At 44.2% G+C, this 17,197-nt stretch overlaps 1 protein-coding gene across 1 annotated transcript in view; it reads left to right on the top strand.

Annotated features, from left to right (window-relative positions):
- LOC132826207 (protein bicaudal C homolog 1-like) overlaps nt 1–17,197 on the top strand; it is a 270,766-nt gene that overhangs the window by 140,000 nt on the left and 113,569 nt on the right. Inside the window, exon 3 of the mRNA XM_060841867.1 lies at nt 1,669–1,738. Coding sequence (XP_060697850.1) covers nt 1,669–1,738 — 70 coding nt within the window. The remainder of the gene's footprint in view (nt 1–1,668; nt 1,739–17,197) is intronic.

The following is a 17,197-nucleotide window of genomic DNA, read 5'->3' as shown; positions in this document are numbered from 1 at the left end:
GACTGAGACTTCTTTTTCCCTGGAGTGTAGGAGGCTGAGGGGTGACCTCATAGAGGTTCATAAAATCATAAGGGGCATGGATATGGCGAATAGCAAAGTTCTTGTTCTCAGGGTGTGGGAGTCCAAAACTAAAAGGCCTAGGTTTAAGGTGAGAGGGAAAGATTTTAAACTGACCTGAGGGGGATCTTTTTCATGCAGAAGGTGATTTATGTGTGGAACAAGCTGCCAGAGGAAGTGGTAGAGCCAGATACAATTTAAGAGATATTTGGACAGATACATGGGTAAAAAATGTTTAGAGGGATAAGGGCCAAGTGCAGGCAAATGGGACTATGTTAGTTTAAGCAACTTGGTCGGCAAGGACAAGTTGGGCGAAAGGGGCTCTTTCTGTGCCCAATGACACTCTCTCTCAGCTCCTACTTACTTCCAGCTCTCTAACCCACTCTCCTCTCTCCCTCCCTTCTTTCTTGCTCTCTCTCCCTCTCTTTTCCTCCCTCGCTCTCTCTCTCCCTCGCTCTCTCCCTCGCTCTCTCTCTCTCTCTCTCCCTCATTCTCTCTCTCTCTTTCCCTCACTCTCCCTCACTCTGTCTTTCCCCCTCCCTCTTGATGTGTGTGAACAATTTCCAAGCGGTTTCGAGGACTTGAGAGTTTGTGGCTGGAGTTTGACCCCATGCCTTTTTAATACCAGAAGCATTAAGAAGCGACCTCCACCTCTCACTGCCTCTCTCCAAAGTTGGCTGAGGCATAAACTCTGAATTTGGACTGCAGCTTTAGCATCGCTTTCTGTGGGCAACATTGTTAATGCGAAATATTTACTTGAGATTACAAATTATTTCTCAAATTTTAACAATCTACTTTTGCTTTAGGATGTGCCAAAAATGAGCCATTACAACCAGCAGTGTGATTGGCTAAACCTTGCTGCGATTGACTCATGCTCCCATATTCCGCACACATTCGAATGCTCTTATTCAAATGGCTTCACCCCTCCTCTGCTCTGTAACTCTGAGAATGCTGTGCTCCTGTGTGCTGACCTCTCGTACATTCCCAACTCTTCCACTTGTACTAAGTTTTGAAATTCCCTCCCTAAATCACCAGCCTCTCAGATGCTGTTGGCATTTGAGACATTCTAATTTCCAAATATCTCTCCTTGTCATTGTTTGAGATTCTGGCTGATCATCAAATAACCAGCAAGGTCATCCTGATTCTTGTCTGCGAGGGGGGAATCTATAGAAAATAGAATCCCTACAGTGTGGAAAGAGACCCTTTGGCCCAACAAGTCCACACTGACCCTCCGAAGAGTAGCCCATCCAGACCCGTTATCCTACCCCACTAGGTTTAACCACTGACTAATGCACCTAATCTACACATTCCTGAACACAATGGGCAATTTAACTTGGTTAATTCACCTAACCTGCACATCTTTGCATTGTGGGAGGAAACCGGAGCACCCGCTGGAAGCCCACGCAGACACTGGGAGAATGTGCAAACTCCACACAGACAGATGCCTGAGGCAGGAATCGAACCGGGGTCCTTGATGCTGTGAGGCAGCAGTGCTAACCACTGAGCCACCGTGCAGTTGATGAATTGAGCTGGTTCAGTATTAGACTGTGACAGATCGTGTGTTCTAGCCATTTAAATAAGGCTCTCATTCTCTTTCCTGTGTTTTAACAGATTATGGAGGAAACAAACACGCAAATAGCCTGGCCATCAAAACTGAAGATTGGAGCAAAGTCAAAGAAAGGTAATTGACTTTTGAGGAGTAATTCAATTGCTGAGAGAAAGGTTCAGTCATTTGTGGAACAATGAAGTTTGCAGCAGGAGATATTGAGTTTGTTTTGGCAGAGACTTCCTTGAGCAGAGCATTATTTTGCAGAATACAGAATTGCTGTGTACCCTCTCGGGGAAAATGGTTTCTTGCCATCAGGAGAGAAGTGATCTTTCACAGTGGCTGTGGTGGCACTGACCTCCAGAATAGACAATGACACTTGGCTTGCTGTGTTCGAATTATTGTAAAGTACATACTGGGACTGGATTATGCCAGTCATTTTAACATGCTGCTTAGTGAGGAGACACAATGCATGTTCCAGCATTCAGTCATGACCAGCATTGCCAAGAAATGATCAAAGTGCCTCTCCATTGTGAAACGAAGATTAATTTAATGGAAAGAATCCCTCTCTATCCTTGTGTCATGTGCTGGATGTCAATGGTTCCTGCTTGTTCATTTTCTCCATAGGGCTGTGACATTGCCATATCACTTTAAGCTCATGTATGTCACAGTAATCTTAGACATATAGACGTACATGGAATAGTGTAGGTTAGATGGGCATCAGATTGGTATGACGGGTCGGCACAACATCGAGGGCTGAAGGGCCTGTACTGCGCTGTTATGTTCTGTGTTCTACATGAAACTGCTCTATACTTACCAAGAACCAAGCCTCAAGCAGTTCTGTAAACAGTGCCTTTCCCAGCACCTCTGCCACTATCGTATCGCAAGTTTGTCAGACTGTGTTCGGATGTCAGGATAGAGGAATATTCTAGTTTATGAGATACTGGATGAAATGTACCTTACTGTATTGGATATTTGTGCTCCCTATCTCTATGGAATGATTCAGATATTTTTAATCAACATGTTCAGCGATGTTATGATGCACATCTGGAGCGGGTACCATTTGAACCCTGGACTTGGCTCAGAGAGGTAGAGCCACTCCCACAAGGTGGACTGTTATAGTCTTAACTTCTGCGATTCCCATTTTGGAAGCTATAATTTCACGTTGGATCCATCTCACTTGACAATGTCAACATTTTGGTCCCATCAAAAGTAAACCAGCTTCAGAGTTAATTGAGTGTAAACCAACAGGAGGCTGGGAGAACACCGCAAGCCAGGCTGCATCAGGAGGTGGAGAAGTCAACATTTCGGGTGTAACCCTTCTTCAAAATTATACCCAAAATATTGACTTCTCCACCATCTGATACTGCCTGGCTTGCTGTGTTCTTTCAGCCTCCTTGGATCAGCATTTGCAGTTTATTTTGTCTCTATCTGAGTTAATTGAGAGCAGGCAGTGCTCATTGAAGTTTGCACTGAAGAGCTTTTTCTCCCCCGAAACAACAGAGTTTGCTTCTGGATTGAGAGAGAATCCAGAAGGGGAGGGTAGATGTTGGAAGTGAAACTTGTAGTTCAACAATTATACTTAAAACCACAGGCTATCATCTATTGCCTGATTCAGTATACAGATATCAGTGTGTAAAACATGGTAGCAGAGAATTATAGCATCATAGAGTCATAGAACATAGAAGAGTACAGCACAGAACAGGCCCTTCAGCCCACAATGTTGTGCCGAGGATTAATCCTAATGTAAAATATGGTAACTTAACCTACGCTCCCCTCAACTCACTGCTATCCATGTGCATGTCCAGCAGTTGCTTAAATGTCCCAATGACTCTGCTTCCACCACCACAGCAGACAACACATTCCATGCATTCACAACTCTCTGCGTAAAGAACCTACCTCTGACATCTCCTTTATACCTCCCTCCTAATATCTTCAAACTATGACTCCTTGCACCAGTTAATCCTGTCCTGGGGATAAGTCTCTGGCTATTGACTCTATCTATTCCTCTCATTATTTTGTACACCTCGATCAGGTCTCCTCTCTTCCTCCTTTTCTCCAGAGAGAAAAGCCTGAGTTTAGTCAACCTCTCTTCATTAGGCAAGCCCTCCAGGCCAGGCAGCATCCTGGTAAATCTTCTTTGCACCCTCTCCAAAGCCTTTGTATCTTTCCTACAGTAGGGCGACCAGAACTGGACACAATATTCCAAGTGTGGTCTCACCAGGGAATTATAGAGCTATAGCAAAACCTTGCGGCTCTTAAACTCGATGCCCCTGTTAATGAAAACCAAAATACCATATGCTTTCTGAACAACCTTATCCCCTTGAGTGGCAACTTTGAGGGATCTATGTACTTGCACACCCAGATCCCTCTGTTCCTCCACAATGCTGAGAGGTGCGAAGGAGGAGCAAAGGACTTCTGGGAAGGTGAGTCTAACCATTTAAAACACTTACCTCAGGCGACTGGCCCTACCCTCATTCTGGCCAACTTCTTGTTCCTTACATAAGTCTAGTTCACCTTGGGGCTTTCCTTTAGCCTACATGTCAAGGCTTTTTCACACCCACTTCCAGCTCTCCTAAGTCCATTCTTCAGTTCCTTCCTTGTAACCCTCTAGAGCCCTGTCTGGTCCTTGCCTCCTCAATCTGAAGTAAGCTTCCTTTCTCTTGACTAGATGTTCCACATCTCTTGCCATCCAAGGTTTCTTCACCCTATCATCCCTTCCTTGCCTCAGTGGGACAAACCTGTCCAAAACTTGCAGCAAGTGCTCCCTAAATTTCCTCCACATTTCTGTCATGCATGCCTCTGAGAATATCTGTTCCCAATTTATGCTCCACTGTTCTTGCCTAATAGCACTGTAATTCCCCCGAATTAAATTCTTTCCCACACCATCTATCCCCATCCCTCTCCACGACTATAGTAAAGGTCAGATCACTGTCACCGAAATGCTCTCCCACAGAGAGATCTGACACCTGACCTGTTTCGTTGCCAAACACCAAATCCAATATGGTCTCCTCTTTAGTAGACCTATCTACTTGTGGTACAGTGGTAGCATCCATGTCTCTGAACAAGGAGGCTTCTGTTCAACTCCTACCTGCTCCAGAGGTGATTAATTAAGAACACTAAACGGGTTGGTTAGAAGATACCAAAAGCTGAGTTACTTCCTCTGAGGATTATCTCCTGGCTGGAGAGAGCATCCAGAAGAAAAGCTTGTAAACTGGTGTTTGCATTAAACTATAGTTTAAATCTGTTGTAAATCTAGCAATGTCTTTCCCTACCTGAATCATTGTGTTAAACACTGGCAGCAGAGCAGTGCATAGATGTATTCAAACCTGGCCGTGGTTACAGAAATCGATCTGTCCCTTACCAGCATCTTGCTGGGCTCACACATGTCATGTTTATTTTCTTTCGACCGGCAGGGAACATGAATTGCTTTCAATTAACTACCTTGTTGATGTCATTGGGGAGCTGTATTTGAATAGTGCACCAAGATATTGTGCCTAGAGGTGACAGGGGCTGAGGACATGGCATGCGCACAGAAAATATATTGGAGTCAGAGAGGACTTGGTTTTTGTTGACATTGAGCTGGAACAGGTTTGGGTTTTTCCTGTTGCTTACTCCTGCCCCTGAGTTGGTGGAGCAGTTAGTGTTAGAGCAGCATTGTGTCAAGTAACTTCAGATGTTACTGAAAGCTGTGCGTAACTGATAAAGGACAGAGTCAAGGATGGAAAGGTCTGGTAATGTGGGCGGCACGTGGCACAGTGGTTAGCACTGCTGCCTCACGGCGCCAGAGACCTGGGTTCAATTCCCACCTCAGGCGACTGTGTGGAGTTTGCACGTTCTTCCTGTGTCTGTGTGGGTTTCCTCCGGGTGCTCCAGTTTCCTCCCACAGTCCAAAGATGTGCGGGTCAGGTGAATTGGCCATGCTAAATTGCCCGTAGTGTTAGGTAAGGGGTAAATGTAGGGGTATGGGTGGGTTGCGCTTCGGCGGGTCGGTGTGGACTTGTTGGGCCGAAGGGCCTGTTTTCACACTATAAGTAATCTAATCTAATCTAAAAGAGGAGAAAGTGTTTCTGGGGATGTGATGTGGGGGGAAAATGTTGAAGGAAGGTGAAGTGGTTGACTACATAGAAACTCTGGAGACGGTGTGCATGACAATAGAGCAGCACTCTTCACTCAGGATATGCTTGACCGGTGTAATTTCCAGCAACTGCTTTGTGAAAGCTTGATTTAAGGAGCTTTGAAGAGATGGGAAGTTTAGTCAAGACATAGATGCATTCAAAGACTTGGGGGAAGAATTGACCATTGGAAATGAGATGGTGGTTGGAGAAGATGGAAGGAGAAGAGGTGGTCTAGGGAAGTTGGTGGGAGATGTGAGTTAGAGCAAGTGGTGGTTTTAATAATGGTGGGTAGCAGTAAAGGGAAGCCATCAGTTGGGGATCAAGCCAGATGCTAGGAACACGTTGATTAGTTGGAAATGAGGTTGGAACTGGTAATCTTTAAACCAGAAATGAGGAGAGTGATTTTTGTGGTGGTTTTTGTTTGTTCAATTTACTGAAACTAGTAGCAATCAAACACTCAGTCAGGCCTATTCCACTTCACTTGAGGGAAGCATACATGCATTCCATATCTAGGCAAAAGTGAGGACTGCAAATGCTGGAAACCAGAGTGGTGCTGGAAAAGCATTTGACCTGGGGGTTGCAGTGAGAGAGATTTACTGAGATTCTTGTGGAGAGAGGAGAACTTCTTCAAGGTAGGCATCCTTGCAAGAGGATTCGCAGTAAGGTTAAAATAAATAAGTCAAAAGTGAGGACTGCAGATGCTGAAACCAGAGTTTAGATCAGAGTGGTGCTTTTCCAGTACCACTCTGATCATGAATTCCGTATCTACCTAGACCAGAATAATTAGTTTCTCTGTTTCCTCTCTTGAATACACCCTTATGTTACTGAGCATCAATTTGTCAGTGCTAATGGAAAACTGCTTTGTATTTAGCCAATAAGAGCTATTTGTCAAATTTGTAATTCATCTGTCAAAATCTGTTGGAAGAATGGGATACTGACCATTAAGCTTCTGTTAATGTGGATTTAAGTGTTGTGCTGCTGTTTAACTAACCACGAGGTGTTACTGGATTTAAAAGCTGTGAGTGCCTCATTCACACCCCTATTGTAGAACACATATTGTACAAATACTCCTTTAGAAATTATCACTCAGCAATTTGTTTACCAATGTAAGTTAACTTGGAAATGAAATACTGTGGAAATCTAAGGTGAATATACTGAATTGCACTTGTTATGCTGGGATCTGTCAATAGCAGACAGGGTGCTAGGAAATACAGTCCCTTTAAAATTATAATTCACTGACTTTTATAGATCTCTATGGCTCTTCTACTTGTGTTTTCTAAAGCTTTCTAGGCATTAAATGGCACCACATCAAAAGCTGTTAAATAAAACTGATTTACCAGTGGCGTCAACTTCATTTATAAATAAAAGGCTAAAAGAGAGAAAACAATGAGCCGTGGTTAAATGGTTCTTTTTCAGTGCAGAGAGTGGTAGGCTGTTGTATTTCCATGGGTCAGTGCTCAGACTGCTGCTTTCTTTATGCTGTGCCTCTATATCATGACTTGGTTATTGTGAGTATTGAGCAAGATTAATTGGTGATACCACATAGGAGGAGTGGCCACACTTGCTAGTTTCACCCAACACCTTAAATCTGTGGCTATGTATTTTAGACAGCTTCCCCAACCCACCTTTATCGCTAAAGTGCCTCCTTCTGAGAGCTATGCCGGTAAATCTGCTCCATACCTCTCCAAAGACCACTCATCTGTTCAAAAGTGTGGTGGTCAGAACAGGAAATCCAACAGGACGATTGACTGCTCCCCACTGCTTGCACAGTGCTAAAGTTAAATATAGAAACAGCAGTGGGCCAATCAGCCCTTCGAGCCTGTTCCACCACTCAATGAGATCATGGCTGATCTGTGGCCGAACTCCATATTGGCCCATATCCTTTCCTACTATGGCTTAACAAAAATGTTTCTATCTCCGGTTTAAAATGATCCAGCATCCACAGTCATTTATAGAAGAGTGCTCCAAACATCATCTAACCTTTGTGCGTAGAACTGCTTTGTAACATCTCTGCTGGACAGTCTGGAACTAAAACTCAGAGCATGCTCCCAAGTTTGAGAATCCTCAACCAGTGGAAATAGCTTATGTCCACCTACCCTGTCTTTTCCTCTTAACATCTTGAAGACTTGGATTGGATCGCCCCTTCCCCTTCCAAAGGGGAGTTTCTTTTGCCCAACTCAAGTTGTTGTTTCTGTGACTCCAGTTGAGGAAACCGCTGGTCTATCCTGCAGAATCCTTTCAATCTTTTCATCCCCCAGAGAGTGGCACCCAACTTCACTCCTTCAGCGGGCTAGCACAGGCATGGCAGGCTGAATGGACCACCCCTCTATGCTGTATCCACGCTGCGAGCCTCTGAGCTGGAGTGAATAGACCATCGAGTGAGCTGGGACCAAGTAGAATAGCAACAGAGATACTGAAGTCACGAGCCAATGTGGAATTTGATAAATTGCTTTTGGAATAGGTCCAGGTTCTTAACATCCACATGAGCAGTCATTCCAACCCCAGATGCCATGCCCTGCTCCCAGATGTGGTTTTTTTGTGGGTGGTAAGCAAAGCTTATGCAGTCGGTCATCATAACTCTTTGGGGGCTGCTACTGTTCTGAACTCCTGTCTGGTAGGGAATGGAGTTCTGGATTTCTATGACCCTTTGTGTGGGCAAGCTACCTCCTGCTTTCAAACTGAAATTGCCAAGCTTTCTGAAGGGACTGCTTATTACCTGCAGAATGAAGGGAAAGTGTTTTTCAGGGCTGCGAACGCAGGCTGTGTCTTGGGCAGGAGCCATGAGTGCTTTACCCAGACCTGAACTGTGTGGTATTGAGATGGCCACAAGGGCGGCGACCACACTGCAACCCCTGGGCTATTTCTGGTGCCTGACCCCTGACAATGTGCCACTCAGAGCTTGGGCAGTTCAGTTCTGTTTGTCCTTAGATTTGTTGGCCAGTGCTGGTTTGAATTTTATGTGTTTGGAAACCAGTGCAAAATCTTAAATGAGAACACCAAGATCTGTTGGTATTGGCAGCTTGATGCAGATGAAAATTAATTGGTATGTTATGAGTGGCCCCCAAAGGTTCTATGAAACACACCCAAGTAGCCGACAAAGCCAGAGGATCTGGATGCCCCGAGGCTACAGCAACACTCTGTCCTCCATTTTCCTCATGCTTCATTAGTTTCAGCATCGCACCGTAACAAATAGCAGAATGAAACCTGCACCAAGATCTGCGATTGTTGATAAGACGGTCGGTCCAGCATGGCAGTGTTCTAATAAAATTGTGTTCACATCCCTCCACCGTTCCACTTCAATCCTGCCTTTCTTGCTTTCGCACAAGCAGCATATAACAACAACTTGCTTCTCAGTAGCACCTTCAGCAAGATAAAACATCCCAAAGTGCTTCACCAGCGTATCACAGGACATGCTATGGTAGTGAGCCCGCGAAAGGAGCGATTAGGGCGGATGGCCAACACTTTGTCAAAGGGATCTACAAGTAAAGCTGTTCTCAGCCTTGTGTAAAAATAAACCTGCATTTATGTAGCAGCTATCTCCTCTCAAAGTGATTTATATCATTGCAGTGTTGGAGCCATGGAGGGCAGATATGGATTAGTGTTTACATTTAAACTTCTCCTTTATCAGGTACTTTTTTGTTCTTGCTTCTTTTTGTGCTCTTCAAGATGCCTTTCTGTGTTTTTGTTTTCTGTTTCTTTCCTCCCTCATCCTACCCTCTGTACTCTGTCACTGTGTTGCACACTCATTCTGTCACCTATGCTCTTTCTCACTGGGAAAAAAACTTGCATTTATGTAGCACCTTTTCATGCTTTCAGCAACTCCCAAAATGCTTTCCGGTGTATGAAGTACTTTTTGAAGTGTAGTCGTTGTTGAAACGTGGGAAACACGGGTGCCAGTGTACACCCAGCAAGCTCCCATTGTGATTATGGCCAGAGCTGGTTTGGTGACATTGATTGAGGGAGAAATATTTGTCTCGACATTTGGTTCCCCTACTGCCCCTCTTTTTAAAGTAGTAATATGTACCATCCACCCATACAGATCTGAAAGACTCCTGTCGGAGGTAGAGCACAACGTCCCTCCTTGATGTCAGCTTTGGCTTTGATTTTCAAAATCTTGAACACATACCTTCTGACAAGAGTGAGAATGCTACTAACTGAACCATCACTGACATACCCTAAGGTTTCTGTTGCTCTGTTACACCTACCCCCAAACTCAAATGCATAAGTTCACCAGTGCTGGCTCACGATTACCCATGAAGAAGGGCAAGAAAGATTGAAGAGTTGATCCTATCACTGTGGCACAGTGGTTAGCACTGCTGCCTCACAGCGCCTGGAGACCCGGGTTCAATTCCCGACTCAGGCGACTGACTGTGTGGAGTTTGCACGTTCTCCCCGTGTCTGCGTGGGTTTCCTCCGGGTGCTCCGGTTTCCTCCCACAGTCCAAAGATGTGCGGGTCAGGTGAATTGGCCATTCTAAATTGCCCATAGTGGTGAGGGGTAAGGGATAATGTCGGGGTATGGGTGGGTTGCGCTTCGGCGGGTCGGTGTGGACTTGTTGGGCCGAAGGGCCTGTTTCCACACTGTAAGTAATCTAAAAAAAAAACACTGTATTGCATTGTTCTCACGCTCATTACTAGGGGTGACAGAGTTGAGAATTGACTTGCACTGTTTTTATTCTGACTGACAGTGTTTTCCATAGAACTGTTTCAAGCAGGATTCCACCTCAATCACTGCATCAACTAGGTGCCGGCACAGACTGGGTTGGAAGAACAGTTATTCTGAACTTCTCATCTCTTTATTTTTCCAATTTTTTTCCCCTAAGAATTTGTAGTTAACAATCTGTACCTAGGTACCTTTACACATAAGGTGGCACCATCAGTGGCGACTTGTTCACTTTTCACTGTACTCATATGAGTACATGTGACAATAAAGCTAATTCCATATTCTAAAAGCTGCCTACTAATTGTGCTCTTGGAAATATATTATAAAGGCACATCTCTCAGGTAAACACTTGCCCATGAATATTATTATAACCCTTTTCTTTGTATCCTAAATGAAGTATCTTCTCTTTTGCTCAGAATTATTCCCTATTGCTTCCACTAAATTATTGACATGACACAATTGTGTTGGAAACTGATCTGATCTCCCAAGAAGCTGCGATTTGTCAGGATCTGAAGGGGCAGTTTGGGTTCACATGTCCCACCCCGACAGGCCCGATGCTTTGTTCCAGGGAGAAAGAGCTTCTAGCTGTGTCAGTGTGGATGGGGATTCACCGTCTGCTGATTCCTGTAAATGTCAGAGTAAGTTATAACAATCTGGCCTTGTCTCTGACATAACAACAGCATGATAATATTGGTGTTATTCTGTGATTGCTGCAGGAATTGAGATGGAATCCTTGGCACAGTTCGATGTGAATCCTCCATTTCACATGCGTAATTAGGTCAGTTGGAAAAACAATGCAGTTTAATTCTCAACTTTGTCTTCCCTGGTATCAGTCATAAGTACAAGCCAATCATATTAAGGAACCAACTCTTTGACCTTTTTTGCTTTTCTCATTCACAATTTTGTCCCAATTTGGGCTTGTGTGTATTCATACAAGTAGGAAGGACTATAATAGATCAATGTGTAAGGTACAGAAGCAAAGAGAACTAGACAGGTAGCAGGGAGATAGAACTCTGTTGACTCTCATTCTGCCACTAAGTAGCCTTGAGAGGATTCAACCTTACATGGGGATTGCTATTTGCTTTCTTCACGTAATTCCATTCAGTTCTCTTGACCCCCTCCACATGGCTGGATCTAATATTCAAGTCTTTTAAACTTGGGATTAACTGAGGAGCAAAAGTATGCTACTCAGTCCCTCAAATCAGTTCTGCCATTCTAGATCATGACTGCTCACCTACCTCAACACCACTCTCCCGTCCTTTTTCCCAATGTCCCTTAATACCTAGAACGTATGCACCATACATGTCTGCAGTGAGGAATGCTCCACTGTTTGAGGAACCATCTTTTCCAATGAGACTTTAAACAGACTCCCTTGGTTTAGAAAATCTCAAGGTATTACAAAAGAGAGAATGTTCTCCCGATGTCCTAGTCAAGTTAAAATTGGTGACCTCGTCATTATCCCATTGACATTTGTCAGCCTTTGCAGGATGCAAATTGATGACTGTGTTCTTCCATGTTACAACAATGACTGCACTTCCAGTTCACTGGGAAAGCATTTGGGGATATCTTAGGGATCCTTGGGGCTGGAGAGGGTGCTAAGTTATTTCAAGCTGGGAGAGGGAGTCGTTTCTTCACAAGGAGGGTGGTGAATCTTCAGAATTCTCTGTCCAGAGGGCAGTGGAGGCTTAACCAATGACTATTTCTGCAAATCAAAAACATAAAAAGAATACAGGATTAGTGAAGCGGAAGGTCAGCCATAATCTCATTTGAATGGCCAAGTTGATTTAAATGGCAGAATAGCCCCTATTTCTTATGTCCCACATATCAGTAAATAGGATGGATGCTGTAACTTGGAGTAATGGGGATGGAATTGGTTGCTGGTAGTTAGGGTAAACAACAAATTTACAACCTGTTTTATGAATCGTTAAATGGCAGAAACGTTCATGTTATGTGTTAACTTGACTGTGAGTTCACTCTGATTTTGCATTGCTGTTTGACAAAGTAGTGCATCACATCCTGCACCTGAGTGAGTCTGAGTGGGTAGATGGTTTACCGTCAAGGACCAAATACATTGCTTGACTCTGGTTTCTGTATCTCCCCTGTCCCTTATGCTCAGGTGCTGTCTGGATGTACTGCGACCTGACTGAGGAGAAGATATTGAGTTGGAGTATACTTGATGCAGAAGGCATTCTGCCAGTTACAGAGCTCACTAGTTAGCAGTGACTGCTTCGGGTTTATCATGGGGAATTTTGGGGCTTTTATTCTACAATTTTAAGATAAAGCTAAAGCCTTGCTGGAGAATTGGGTGAAGCCAGTAGTTTCTGCCTGGTTTAGATGGGCTGCCTCGATGAAGTGACTGCTTATTGCTGCAGTTCATACAAAACTGCCCCGATGTTGAAACGAGGAGAAATCCCGAAAAAGACCCTTGGGTCAAAGAATTCAGGATTGTACTGTAGTTCCATCTGGAAGAGCAGAATCAATTTATGGACTTCACAGCACTTTCTGACCAATAGAATTGTTCTGAGTAAAATCAGGGTCACATTGAACAGTTTACGTTGGGCAGTGGCTGAGTGAGAGTTGCTGTGAAAATGAGCTTCCTGTTTCTGCTGGGAACAGGTGACTTTAACAAATAATAAATCAATATTTATTATAATAATTCATCTTTTTAAAGCTATTTTTCCATCAACCCGTTTGGAGATATTTTTACACACCTCTGGAACAGGTGGGCTTTGTACCTGGTCCAGGGGTAGGGCCACTGCCACCATGCCACACAAGAATTAGTAATAATAGTGTCTTTTGTGCGGTTTTGACTGGTTTAACGTTTCCAACGTGTTCATGTATGCGATGTTCGGGCAGTTGTGTTACTGAAAGTAATGAGCAAACCTCACCTCTGCATCAGAATTGAATTGAATTAGCTTTGTTGGCACATGTACTCAAAGTTTACAAGTCGCCACTTACGTTGCGAAGGCTGTTCTGGGTTCAAATCCCATTCAAGAGCCTTGAGCACCTACAATAGGCTGACACTCTGCTGAAGTACTTCAGGGAGTGCTGCACTGTCTGAAATGCTGTCTTTTGGATGGGTGTTAACCTGAGACTAAAGTTACCATTTGGGTGTGTGTAAAATGGTTCTATGCAATGACTAGGATTGGAATCATCCCCAGCGTGCTGTGAAGCAGCTAATCCTGAATGAACATCTCTCAAAACAGTTATTATCTTACTGCTGTTTGTGGTCACATTTGCTGCTGCATTCCTAAGGCCTCGCAAGGACTCTTGGGATGCAATAGTAATGTCCCAACCCCTGAATTAGGTCTGGGTTCAAGACCCACCTACCAAAGCCTCTCACCTACAGACACATTTTCTTTTCTCCTGTTTACTTTGTTCACCAAACTGTTCCAAATGTAACAGTACTTGTCATAAAAAAGATCATACAGTAAATTGTGACCAATAATCCAGGATTGGCTGAAGGATCTAGGTGAGAGTGGCACTGGAAAAGCACAGCAGGTCAGGCAGCATCCGAGGAGCAGGAAATATTAGCACCACTCTGATCTAAACTCTGGTTTCCAGCATCTGCAGTCCTCACTTTTGCCCTGAAGGATCAAGGTGACCCACTCCTGATTGTACTTTCCTGAAGAGCCGAAAAAAGCTGAATGTGTTGAAACAGTTGCCCGTGATGTTACACTAAAGCAGTTTTGGGATGATTGTTTTCACTTTAAACACAGTATCACCTCAGATCCCCAGTGGTTCAGTGAGTGAACAAGCCCTCTGGAATTCACAGAATTGGCACATGTAGGTAGTGCGTCATCATAAGTGGTCAAGTCTTTTTTTGCGGGTGATTACTGATCAATTCCAGCTGAAAATGAGGTGTTTAGAGAGTGTAGGGGGAGCACAGTGTTGGGGTAGATTTGTGTTGTTCCTCATGATGAAATGGACTGCCTGTGTTATGTGTTAACAAAGAAGCTTGAGGTATTGTGATAAGACACTGGAGATAATGTAATAGTCCAGGAGACTGCACTGCAGCAAGCATTGGAGCCAAGAGGAAGAAAGAAAATTGTCTCAATGTTCTGGGTTGCTCTGATCTATATAAAACCTTGTTAATTAGTTGACATTGCATGTTAGCGAGCTGTACTGTACAAATAGCAAACTCTTTAAGTTTAATCATCCATGTAAATCAGGTTATATCTAAGTTGCTATGTTTTACATTGGACACTGAGACAAATACCTGATTGTGTTGCACGTTGCTCAGTGTATTTTTCACTCATTACCAAGAGGTCCTTGTGTCATGTGACATAGATGCTGAACTAACCAACTTGAAGCTTCAAGCTGACTATCATCTATCGTAGCTCAAGCTCAGTTGTTTGGATGAGACCATCTGCATTCTGCAGTGTGACATAGTGCCTCGAGAAATCAGTAAGTTACTATCATGGGGAAATAGCGCTACCTGAGCTAACAAAAAAGTTCACTGATGATGCAGTAAAATGGCTGTGGGAGTCCAATCATCAGTTGTTAGATGGTGTCTGCATGTGGAAATTTACTGAGTCATGAACACTTTCACACCCTTGCCTGGTTCCACCCTTACCTTCCCCACCCCACCCCGCCCAATTCTCACTAGCGCCAACCCCTCCCCCAGCCACAACCACCACCTCACCACTGTCAGCGTGTCTCTATTATCCAGCTTGTTTCTTGTAACTTTAGTGATAATTTGCTGGCAAGTGGAAAATGGAAATCTTACAATTCACTGGGAACTTTATCAGAATGATAAATTCACAATTCATATCTAGCCCCACCCCTCCTCTTCGCTCCTTGACCTGTATTAACCTGTTCATCTTCCTACTCACCTGTCTGCTGCACCCTTCCCACTGACCAGTATCACTAACCCCCAGCCTGCATCCACCTATCACCGTTCCATCTACCCTTCCCCAGCCCCACCCCCTCCCTCTATTTACTTCTGGGCTTCCCTCCCCCGCTGCAGTCTGCTTGAAACCCTGACTTCCCTGCTCCTTGGATGCTGTCTGACCTGGTGTGCTCTTCCAGCTTCACGTTTATTGACTCTGACCTCCAGCATCTGCGGTCCTTACTGTCTCCTACTTACCACATTATTCTATCTTTTTCACTCCAGGGTAAATTCTCTTCATTAACAGACCACAAACATCAGTTCAGCTACAATCCCCGTGGAGGAGTATGGCTCAATTGTTTTTACGTTGACTGATCTAAATTAGTAATTTTCTGATCAGTAGAAGCCCTGATGTCACCAACACTTTCACAATTGCAGCATCAATTATCTTGGACGTTTTGGGCAACAGATTTCATGTACTTTTTGTCTGAGCAGCTTTTATTTCAAGCAGCATTGTTGTGTACGGCCATTTAATTGCTCAGATTTTTTACAAAATGACTGAATTTGTCTCTTATCTTATTTACAGTGAGACTGAGTCTGTAATTACCAGACAATTCCAGTACCATGAGCACTGTTCTGGATTCTCCGAGGGCGGCACAGTGGTTAGCACTGCTGCCTCACAGTGCTAGAGACCCGGGTTCAATTCCCACCTCCAGGCAACTGTCTGTGTGGAATTTGAACATTCTCCCCGTGTCTGCGTGGGTTTCCTCCGGGTGCTCCGGTTTCCTCCCACAATCCAAAAATGTGCAGGTTAGGTGAATTGGCCATGCTAAATTGCCCATAGTGTTAGGTGAAGGGGTAAATGTAGGAGTATGGGTCTGGGTGGTATATGCCTTGGCGGGTTGGTGTGGACTTGTTGGGCCGAAGGGCCTGTTTCCACACAGTAAGTAATCTAATCTAATCTTAAAATCAGAACACGTTTTCACTCGCCCAAAGTAATCAAAATCTGTCTTTCTGTCTCGCAGAATGCTGTCGATGTTGGGGGACGATTAAAACTGTCAAGACTGAGAGCAATAGATAGCTGTTAGGTCAGGATATCGGGGGATGTGGCACAAATGTATGTGGGCAGAGTTGAAGTAGTAATGGCAAAACAAGGGCTGTGAGAGGCTTGGAGGGGAAGTTGCAGGTGGTGGTGTTCCCATGCATCTGCTATCCTTGCCTTACTGGTATTGGTTGTGGGTTTCAAAGGAATTGTCTGAGGATCTTTGGTGAATTTAAGCAGATAACCACAAAACCAAAAATTGCTGGAGAAACTCAGCTGGTCTGGCAGGTAAAGCAGAGTGAACAATCCCAACCGGAAACATTAACTCTGCTTTTTCTACACAGATGCTGTCAGACCTGCTGAGTTTCTCCAACAGTTTCAGTGCTTGCTTCCGATTTCCAGCATCCACAGTTCTTTGTGTTTTGTAGATAGTAGCACTGAGTATGTATGAGATAGCTATGTACTGAGCCTCGGTGGTGGAGTGACTTCATGTTTATGTATGTGGAGTTAATCAAGATGGGTTGCTTTGTCCTAGATATATTAAGTGTCTTGAGTGTTGTTGGAGTTGTATCCATCCAGGCAAGTCAGGAGTATTTCATCACACTCCTAATTTGTGTCTAATAGATGCTAGACAGGCGTTGGGGAGTTAGGAGGTGAGTTACTCACTGAGATATTCCCAGCGTCTAACCTGAGCTTCTAGCCTCTGTGTTTATGGTGTGTGTCCAGCGAGTTTCTGACAATGGTAATTCCCAGGATCTTGATAGTGACGAGGGTTCAGTGATGGTAATGTCATTGAATGTCGAGGGAAGGTGGCTAGATTGTTTCTTATTGAAGATGGTTCGGTAGATTGGCTATGCTAAATTGCTCGTAATGTGAAGAAATGTTCAGGTTAGGTGCATTAGCCATGGGAAATGCAGGGTTACAGGGAGAGGGTTGGGGAA

Source organism: Hemiscyllium ocellatum, chromosome 22 (assembly GCF_020745735.1).
Source record: "Hemiscyllium ocellatum isolate sHemOce1 chromosome 22, sHemOce1.pat.X.cur, whole genome shotgun sequence".
Taxonomy (NCBI): Eukaryota; Metazoa; Chordata; class Chondrichthyes; order Orectolobiformes; family Hemiscylliidae; genus Hemiscyllium; species Hemiscyllium ocellatum.
This window is presented reverse-complemented; position numbering and strand designations above follow the sequence as displayed.